Source organism: Scleropages formosus, chromosome 10, assembly GCF_900964775.1.
Source record: "Scleropages formosus chromosome 10, fSclFor1.1, whole genome shotgun sequence".
NCBI classification, from domain to species: Eukaryota; Metazoa; Chordata; class Actinopteri; order Osteoglossiformes; family Osteoglossidae; genus Scleropages; species Scleropages formosus.
Window position 1 is genome coordinate 20,324,661 of NC_041815.1, and position 9,871 is coordinate 20,334,531.

Genomic DNA, 9,871 nt, shown 5'->3' on the forward strand with positions numbered 1-9,871 from the left:
TGCTCCCTCCGACTTCGAGCATAGTTAACACCTATCCTTCGCAAGGCTGGCGTTAGAAGTCTGTTAGCGAACCGCAGTTGCTCATTAATGCTCTTTCATATCTGCTGCGGTGGGAAGTCAGTTTTGGGAAGAACTAACACGGCCGCGTATAAAGCTTTGGAAAATGCTGAAATCCTCTCTTAATACTGTTCATAATATCACATTGTTTTCGGGCAACTCGGCGCAGACGAAGTGGACGGTGCAAGGAGGTGTCTTAATGTAACACGCGCGGCTTCATAATTGGATGTGTTGTTACTGGCCGCTTAAGCATTATATCTGTTTGGTCTGGTCACGGTTTAACATTCAAAAGTACGAACTACTCCCACCTAAAGGCTACTACGATCTGGTTAAGTGCATACAAATCGTTTGACCCCTCACCAAAATGGCGATACGTTTTGTGGACGGTCCCTTTCGCTATGACCCTCTCACGTGGACATACTGGTCTCCAAACGTCCCGCCCATGCATCCGATTTCCTATAATGATTGGTCGATACGATGGGTTCTGTGTGACGTCACTACATCGTGGGGCGTGATTTAGCTACAATCCGAATAACGAACGGGGAAAGAGACTGTCAGTTATGAGAGGGGGGAGGGTTCGAGCGCAGGTGGGGTCCCTGGGCAAGAGTTGGGGGACGCTGAGCAAAGTGTGAACTTGTAGGCGCAGCAGTTTCCCGCTTCAGGTATGGTGATGCTCGGTGGAAACGGCGATGCGGTGAGGATCCAGAGATGATACGGCTTAAGAAACCCGGGCCGGAGGAAGAGGCAGCTAGCTCGCTACCACGGGCTATGTCGTGCTGGTCGCTAGTAGTAGTGTGGCGAGACTGAAGAATAAGAATATTGCTGGATTTTGCAAGGAGAAGGTTTTGAGAAGGTAAGAGCCACAATGAATGATGATAGCTCCGAGGTTTCAGTGCCACACACCTTGGGAAGAGTCCGATCTAGTCTAGACTAGTGTTATTATCCCGTCACAGGACTGCGCTCCACTTGTCACGATACTTCTCTCTCTCTCACTCACTCACAGGGCCAGGACAGTTCTTGGAGTTAACAGTTGTGGGGACGTAATGTGGAAAAAGTGGGGAGTCACGGTTCACAGCGATATAAATCTGGACACAAATAATGTGTGTGTTTATATACGTGTGTGTGTGTTTACGGGTGTAAGAAGAGGAAGAGCGTTAGATCAGGCGGCCTGCGCTCCCTGTGCCAAGTAAGTATTACATAACAGGGAGGGAGGAGGGCGGTAGCGATGCCCCACGGCTCCCGTCCGTCCTGCTCTAGGCCCCGGCGCTGCCCCCCGTACAGTGACACCAGCAGCATCCCGAGCCAGGAGCCGGTCACACCTGGCGACACGCGGCACCTTAACCGCCTCTTCACGGAGCTGCATCAAACGTCAGGATTTCACCTTGAGGGTTTTCCTTTTCGCCCACGAAGACGTGGGCAAGGCTGGAGTGTAAGGAGACCTGAGGGGGGGGGGGGGTAGGGTTAAGGGGTTAAGGGTGACTACAGGGCTCTATTATTAGACTCGTGCGGATCCCAGCTTGTCGCTGATGAAAGAGCAGGGAGGCTGCGCTCCCTCCTCGCTGCCTGCCTTGTTCTCTTGTGTCTCCCTCCGATCATCGCACGCGATCGTCGTTCTTAACCGCCCCCCCCCCCCCGTCATCTTTCACCTAACCCATGATGATCACTTTATTTATACGAACGGAAGGCTCTGTTCTCTACCGTGCTGCAGAAAGTTTATCTTTGCGTATGTCTTCAGGTGATTAATTTTCACCACGGCGCAGCTTATGTTTGGCGATTGAACTTTGTACCTGAGAGAAGAAGTGATACGGACGGGGTGGGGGGGGAGCGCGAGCGCGAACTGCTATAGCCATTGATTCTGCCGGACTGGGGAGGGGGGAGTTGTTACCTTTCAAAAGTGACCAACCAGTATGGCTTGTATTTGTAAACTAGCTGAATGATGAGCACAAATTGTGCATGAAATAATTTTTGTTGGGTAAATCAAATTGTTACAATGTATGTAAAGTCGCTAAATGAATGAAAGTAAATGTATGTGAATGTAAATGCTCTGGCTTATTTATGGAAGCGTTCGGTTTGCGCTGGGTTGTACGACACTTTGATGGAGCTGAAGACGCGAGAGTTTGTTTCACAGGTGCTAGAAATTATTCTACTATAATAATGTGCCGCGTCGACACCTATGATGTTCAGAGACGGGCAGGGAAATTGAAATGTTACGGCAAATTGTCCAAGTGACAAGGCAGGTGACAGTTGTGTGTCCTCAGATGAGCTGCATTGTGACCCTTCGCACGGGTTATTTACTATGGTTTGAAAAGGGGGGAGGGAGGGGGGCTGTCTTCGCATGTTCTCCTCCGTTTGCTCCACGTTTCTTCTCCTTTCCCGTTCCGTATGTTCATTTCAGGTCTGCGAGCTCACGTTTTTTCTGGAGACACGGTTCTGAATCGCAGCGCATGATGATGATCATCCTGTGGCCACCGCAGTCCGTTTATAAGCAGCCAGGTTCTCCCTCCAGCAGTGGCTCTTCAGAGTCATTAACATTTTCTGAAGGGCGTGCGGGTGCGGAGCCTTTTCTGTCCAGTGAGGTCATCATCCTATCAGGTGTCCAAAGCTGGGGGAAAAATATATACCAGTCTATAAAATTATCCCTGCCAGTGTGATAATGTAGGTAAGATAGTGAAATGCCAAATACGGTTAAGGTGCTGTGTGTTTTGTGTGTCTCAGAGAAAGAGTGAAAGGCGGGGATTGTGTGTGTGGCGGTACATGAATGAGCGTGGCGCTGCCATCGTATGAATGCACATGGCACAGAGTGTGCAGGCAGAGTACAGAGCGGTGTACGTCACGCTCCCACACACACATTGAGCCCCAGCGAGGGTGGGGGGGGGGTGGGATGGAGGAGGAGTCAGATGGAGACTTTGCTGGCAGAGGAGAGGGTGGGTGAGGGAATGGGGACGAGACAGGAGCACTGGAGGGGGATCCTCCGTGCAAGAGAGGACAGGAATAGAGAAATGGGGGGGTGTTCTTTTTTTTTTTTTTTTTGCTGTCAATATTAACGTTCACTCTTGGAACATTTACATCGATGCTGACAAAATAATTTATTCTATGCAGAGGGAAGATGTGGCATCCATTGCTTATCTCAGCTCAGCAGTCTACAAAAAGTTGTTTCTCGTTACGGTACTCACCCACGTTTTGTATATAGCTTGTTTTTGCCATTCTTCTCCAAAGCGCACGTGCACACGCAGATTGACTGAAACCGCTTGTCCCGAGTGGGGTCACGGCGAGCCGGAGCCTGACCCGGCAGCACAGGGTGTAAGGCTGGAGGGGGAGGGGACACACCCAGGACGGGATGCCAGTCCATCACAAGGCACCCCAAGTGGGACTCGAACCCCAAACCTGCCAGAGAGCAGGACCCGGCCAAACCCGCTGCGCCACCATGCCCCCTTTTCCAAAGCGTGCAGGTTAAACATTTTGCCTTCACTGCTGGCCCCTCGACTTCCCCAGGGTGTAGTTGGGTCCTAGCCTGAAAGATGGTATTGAGTGCCAGAAGAATCAGGGATGTCTTTTGTCTGACTCGTCTCACTTGTTGGTCTTGTACCTAAGCTCAAAATACACTCTGTGATGAACCTGACAAAATATCCACCGTTGTAGAATGTGCAAAATTAATCTCAGGTTTGGTTTGTTGGTTAAAAGTGCCTGTGAAGTTGAACAGAGTGATTCAGTAGACACAATACCCTACCTAATTGCTGTAGTCACCTTTCCAACTTTGAAAATGTCACTTTTTGCTGCAGTGAAGTAATTCTACCCTTTTTATGTCTTTACTGTGAATAATGTTTGAAGTATATAATACAAGCAAAGAAAAAGACTCTGTTGGATCATGGGTGATAAAGGCAAAATCCATGAGGTTACCATGGTAAATTGGCAGTGTTTTTATTACTGAAAGGTCTGTGTTTATAAATGACCCTGATGGAGATAGCAGAAGTTTTAATATGTTCCTTTCCAGGGACCAAGATGCCTAAGGAGCAGGTGTGTCTAGGAGAACGTGCACCCCGTGGTGCCAGCAAGAATGCCAAGGACAAGAGTAACAGCGCCACTCTACTTGCATCGCGAGACAGAGCAAGCGGGGATGACGGATCCAGCAGGCAGGGTTCGTGCTGCAGTTCGGAAAAGGACTCTGGGTATTCTGGTAAGAAAATACGGACAGCAGACTTAAAGTGTATTTATGAGGTGTCGGGTGACGCAAAAGTGATCTTGTGAGAGAATCCAGGACTGGTGGTTTCTTTCATTTTCTCTGAGTTGTATGTCATCTTGGAGAAAAGCGTTCGCTAAATAAAACGATGTAGAGCAATTCACGTTTTGTGCTTCATCTGGTCTCTAGCATCCCATACCTTAGTCTCCTACACCAGCTGTCATTTACGTGACACTTTTTTTTTTTTTTTTTTTTTCTCTCCCCAAAGCAACTTAGTGTTAAGCTCCCTACAACTGTTTACTCATTTATACAGCTGCGTGCGTAATTTTGCTGGCGCAATTTAGTGTAAGTACTTCGCTCAACTGGACTACAGCTGGAGGTGGGATTTGAATCTCCAACCTTTGGGTCCAAAGGCAGTGGCTCTAACTACTGTGCTACCAGCTGGCCACTTTGCTCCCATTTAGGGAGTCATACTTTTCAGACCTCTGAAGGAGGTTGTGTGCGCTGTACAAGTCCCGGTTTCGACCTTCTCATTTTTTTTTTCCTGCGTCCTAGACACGGGGTCAGACTCACTCCAGACTGATGTGGAGGACCAGCGCAGCGGGGCGAGGAAACACTGGGGAGGAGCATGGAGTCCGGGTCGAGTCGGGGAAGTTGGCGGCCAAGCTGCTGCCCGACACAGCAGCAACGCTCCCGTTTCTGCTGCAGCAGAGTTCAGGGAGCTGACTCCTATCTACATCCTCAAGAACGTGCTGCTCAAGCAGGTAAGAGGGAGGGCAGGGGTGCAGGATGCAGTCTGGATCAGGTTTAGTAACAGAACAGGGAAAATGTTGGCAGAAGGTTGAGTTGAACTGGAAAAGCGGTGCTTTATCAAAGGTGTAATGAAACCTACGAGAGTTTTACACCTGACGAGAACTGCCGTCAGATTTCACCCGCTGCTGTTTGCCGTGTCGCCCATCGATAGACTGCGATTTCCCAAGCAGGGCTGGTGATTTTGATGAGCTTCGGTAAACGGCAGGAATGGGCAGGGGTCATTTGTCAGATATCGATTCGCGCGTCTGCTAACTTGGCAGTGCCGTCAGCTCTGTATGACATGGATTCGACTACCTTGTCGGGCTGTTTTTCACAACGTTTCTGTTTCAGCCAGGCATTACTTTCCTAGCAGGCACCCAGCAGCTAACTAATAACGTAACATTGGCATTCTATTTATATTTTGAAGTGTACTACAATATTAAACTCTAGAAATAAGTCACCGCGCAGGCAGCGTTTTCCTAGGTACAGTAACGCTGACCAAAAAAGTAATTAATTGCCATACGGTGAAACGGCAATTATGCGTCAAGGAATACGTTTATATTTACATTTATTCATTCAGCAGACGCTTTTGTCCAAAGCGACGTACATCTCGGCAAAAATACAATTTGTGCATTACATCATTAGGAGACATGGCTGCAGACACGTGACTCTTAAGTAAACCTCCTTTGTTACTTTCCACTTGATGCATCGATCTTCATCACTTAAGAAGATGCATAAAACTCAGGACAGATGAATCCTTATAACCTCCTACCAATTTTTTTTTTTTTTTTTGTATACCGTATATAGCAAAGATGTAAAAATAAGCATTAGCAAACATTGCATTTTGAAGGAAGCGTACTGGAAATGAAGCATCTTTTTAATTGTGTAGAGTTGTATGAAACAAGGAATTAACAGTGAAGATCTTTATGTAACGTGTTTATGTAAGAGTGAGGTGTGTCGTCTGTCTTTGCTCCTCTTCTCCTATCCTGTCTCCGTTTCTCTTCATTATCTTGTTTTTTTTTTTTTTTTTTTTTTTGTCCTTCTTCCCGGCTCCGCTTCAAACTCGGAATGCTTGGCTTTTTGCCTTCGTTTTTCCTTTGTCCCTACGTATGTTTCTTTTACCCACCCTGTCCTTTTTTCCTTTTCCTCTCTGTCTCTTTCTTTTTCCCTCTCGCCCCAGCCTCTCACCGTGCCACCGGGGCCCGAACAGCTCCTGCACAGCCAGCTGGCATGGGGAGGGAGGGGGCTTGGCGCACAGACCCCCACCCAGCTCGTCTTCATCCAGCAGCCGGGGATCCCCGCCCCCGCCCCCGCCCCCGCCCCCTTGCACATCGTCAAGCCCCCGGCCGCCAAGGCAGGCGGCGGCAGCAATAAGAACAAGGGATCCTACCTTCCTATTCTCAACTCCTACCCCCGCATTGCCCCTCATCCGAGCAAGAAGACACCTGAGCAGGACAAAGGGGGCGCAAAGGGGAGCGGTAGCGAGAGCCACAGCCTGAGCAAGAGGATGTGCACGGAGGAGAGGAGGGAAGCGGTGTCCTCTACATTGCAGCTCGTCAAACAGCCCCAGCACTCCCAGCAGGAGAGCAAGCCCCGTAACCATTCCACTTCCCACTGCCACTCGCGCTCTCTAGGGGGTGCTGATTCTACTTCCTCGTCCCACACCCAGAAACAGCCTCCCCTCTCGCAGCCCTGCCCCCGCCGCAGTCAGCAGCCTCCCCGCGGCTCTTCTCGCTCCTATCCGTTAAGTTCTCCCTCTGTCTCCAGTTCGGAGACCACGCTCTCCTCCGTTTCTCCTCCGTCCCCGGAAGCCCCGCCTCGTCCTACACCCAGGCCCTCCTGCAAGCAGAGCACAGCCCGCCAGCGCCGCTTTCTCAACACGATGGAGATCCTGAGCCAGTCAGGGCTGCTGGACATCACCATGCGCACTCAGGAGCTCCTGCGTCAGAGTGCCGCCACAGAGCGCGACATCACCCAGCTACAGCAACACGCCCAGCTGCTGTGCCAGGCTGCCCAGGGGGGGCCCGATGCCACCACTGCCTGCGAGAAGCTATATCAGGCTATGCTGGTATCTGGCCGGTATCCAGACCTCAGCCAGCTGGGCATCGGTTGCAGCAGTTCTGAGACAGACCAGGCCTGTCCTGCCCCAGTAGAAGAGAAGGGTGTTGATAGGAAGAATGACGCTGTTGTGACCGTCATCCATAAAAATCACAATGAGGAGGCATATCCACCCTCTCCTCTGCTTGCCTCCACTCCCGATCCTGCAGACTACAGTGGGGAGGTACAGGGCAGCCCTTCACATCCTTCCATTGTCTCTCTGTCCACTGACCATATGGCGAGTTCCAAGTCTCCGCTGGATGCTGCGATGCCCCCAGATAGCTCCACCCATAGTGGCCTGCAGTAATGACCTCTCAGGGTCGGATTAGTGGTTTGCTATCTGCCAGAGGTAAGCAGTAGGCCTCTGGAAGTTCTGAATGAGTGGCCCGCACCTAACTGTGCACATCTTTGTTTTCTCTCATGGTTTCGCACTGCAGTAATATGAAAAGATTACGTTCTGTGTCGATTTGTAGCTGCTTTAGAAGGATCCACGGAAAAGGATGTGCGCCGTTATCCTCGAGTCTTCAGAATCATGGAGTACCGTGCTGCTGCCCTGTCTTACAGATGGAAGTTTATCCTGTTAGATTGAGTTAGCTCTGGTTATTACCTTCCTTCCTGATGGTTATTGGAGTACGCCGATTGTAAGTGCTAGCCGTTCGTCTGGTACCGTTGATCGGATTTTCGCCCTGATGTAAATTTCCCTACTTTTACCAGCTGTAGATCAATAGGTTCTAGCTGTGAAGTCACATGACTGGATTGTAGAGAAGCAAACTCATAATGGAAGCAGGTGGTAACACAGTTTTTAGAGTTGTCACCTTGCAATTGAAAAGACCAGGGTTCAAATTCCACCTTGAGTAAAATTGAGAAAGGTAGTCGTCTTAGTCTAAATTCATAACAGTAAAAACTAAATTCTCAGCTGTCTAAATCCCGGTGGACAAAGCTACTTATACTCATAATATAAGTTGCTTTGGGGAAAAGCATCAGTTTACCAAATAAATAATACAATAAATAATACAGTTTTTGGCTTCCTGTGCTCTAATGGCCTCTTAACACAGAGAGGGTTCCAAGGCTTTTTCAGTGTCACCTTTTCCAAAATTCGCAAAGCGTGTTGAGGTACCTTGTTTGTGCGATCGCTCCGGAACAAGGTGGGACGATGCGCACGATCCAGGAGGTGGCCCAGAAACGGATCTCGGGGGCAGAGCTTGTGTCTCACGCCGTTTTGTCCTGCGGTGCTTATTGTTCGCACCTTAAGCAGAACTAGGAACCAGAGATCTAACTGCAATGTGACGTCACCAGTGGTTGTGGTTTTAGGCAGGTCGGTAGGCAGGTTGTCAGGGCTCCACAGCTCTGCATCACCAAGCACAGGCCGCTTATGAGACCGAAGTGAAGGTGAAGTGCTTAACTTCAAGGTAAGCAACCCAGCGGGTTGAGGCTCAACCTATGGCAGCAACTCGCTCGGCTGAAGCTTCGGGTGACTGAACAGACCCCCCTTGGGTGTCGGTCACCAAGGTGCACTATGCTGCGTTATTCTTTATAGCGCTTTGTGTGGGTGAAGCTCGGTTGAAGCCTTTGTCGCGTGCAAGGCAGTTCCGTTTTATTTCGTACCATGCGCCAGAAATGGCTGCATTTCATTACAGCACATTTTAGTTACCTTGTAACACTCATAGGGGAGACTTAACATATGTTAGCATTTATATGTTTATTTTCAAATTGATTGTGTGTTGTGGTTGTAACACTATGGACTGTCCCGTTTCACCCAAATGCAGTGCGATTCGTTCCCTTGAAAGAAATACATCGGATCTAAAGCCCATTTTATTTTCATTACCGCTTTCATCGAAGTACTTCTGTGACGATGTGTGTAGAATAGATCTGGGTACGTGCTAACTGCTGGTTCAGCGTCAATAGTTAGTTGAGATGTATCGTCCTGCATTTCGTCACAAAGGGTTCAGAAGGATTGTGGTTGTACAGTTGTGTGCAAGTTAATTTCCTGTTGTGTTCTCCCTTTTTTCTTTTACTTGTCTTTTTGGGGTACTTGTCATTGCCAATGCACTCATTTGTACATTTAAAAAAAAAAAAATAAAACACCTTGTTTTATTATTGTGGTCATTATATCTGAGTTTGTGTATTTTCTCCCAGTTTCATGTTTGGAACACAATCCTGCAATTTGTGGCTCCTAGTGATAAGACTGAAGTATTTGCCTTCTGACCACGTGTTTATAGGTTCTTTGCACTGAAAGGTCTTACATTTATTCATCTAGCCCCCCGTTTTCTCCAAAGCAACTTAGAACGATTAACATCTTGCAATTACTTATCCATTTATACAGCTGGTTAATTTTACTGGAGTAATTTGCAGTAAGTACCTTGCTCAACAATCTAATTTCTATATAGGCTACAGCTAGAGGTGTGATTCAAACCTGCAACCTTTGGGTACAACAGCAGCAGCTCTAGCCACTACGCTACTGGCTGCCCCACTGTGCTCAGTAAATGTTGAAATGTTTAGGTAGCACACTATTATTAGACCCTAAGAATATTTAGTGATTTTATCAAACTGGATGCTGGTTTACATAATGATTACAATGCAATGCACCTGTTCAGCAAGCTATAGCCTGCAAATGAATTATCCTGTATGCTTGTTTTTGTTTGAGGTTTATGAGGGAAAAATGAAAAATCTATGGTGCTCTTCAAAGCTGAATCATAAAATGTGGTTTTATATGGCTATTTCATAGCAGTTGTTTTAGAAGTGAGAATA

The 9,871-nt window shown here is 48.3% G+C and overlaps 1 protein-coding gene across 1 annotated transcript; it reads left to right on the plus strand.

Moving 5' to 3' along the window:
* The first annotated feature begins 573 nt into the window (after positions 1 to 573).
* Positions 574 to 8,121, plus strand: LOC108932168 (CLOCK-interacting pacemaker). Its single transcript, XM_029255357.1, has 4 exons — positions 574 to 910; positions 4,049 to 4,231; positions 4,790 to 4,998; positions 6,207 to 8,121. The coding sequence occupies exons 2-4, from the start codon at positions 4,057 to 4,059 to the stop codon at positions 7,428 to 7,430; spliced, it is 1,608 nt and encodes a 535-aa protein (XP_029111190.1). The 5' UTR covers positions 574 to 910; positions 4,049 to 4,056; the 3' UTR covers positions 7,431 to 8,121.
* Positions 8,122 to 9,871: the final 1,750 nt, after the last annotated feature.

Bases quoted from the DNA above. Each gene is read 5' to 3' on its own strand.
- LOC108932168 (XM_029255357.1), top strand. From the start codon at position 4,057: ATGCCTAAGGAGCAGGTGTGTCTAGGAGAACGTGCACCCCGTGGTGCC. The intron at 4,232-4,789 runs GTAAGAAAATAC...CCTGCGTCCTAG, and splicing joins AAAGGACTCTGGGTATTCTG to ACACGGGGTCAGACTCACTC. The intron at 4,999-6,206 runs GTAAGAGGGAGG...CTCTCGCCCCAG, and splicing joins AGAACGTGCTGCTCAAGCAG to CCTCTCACCGTGCCACCGGG.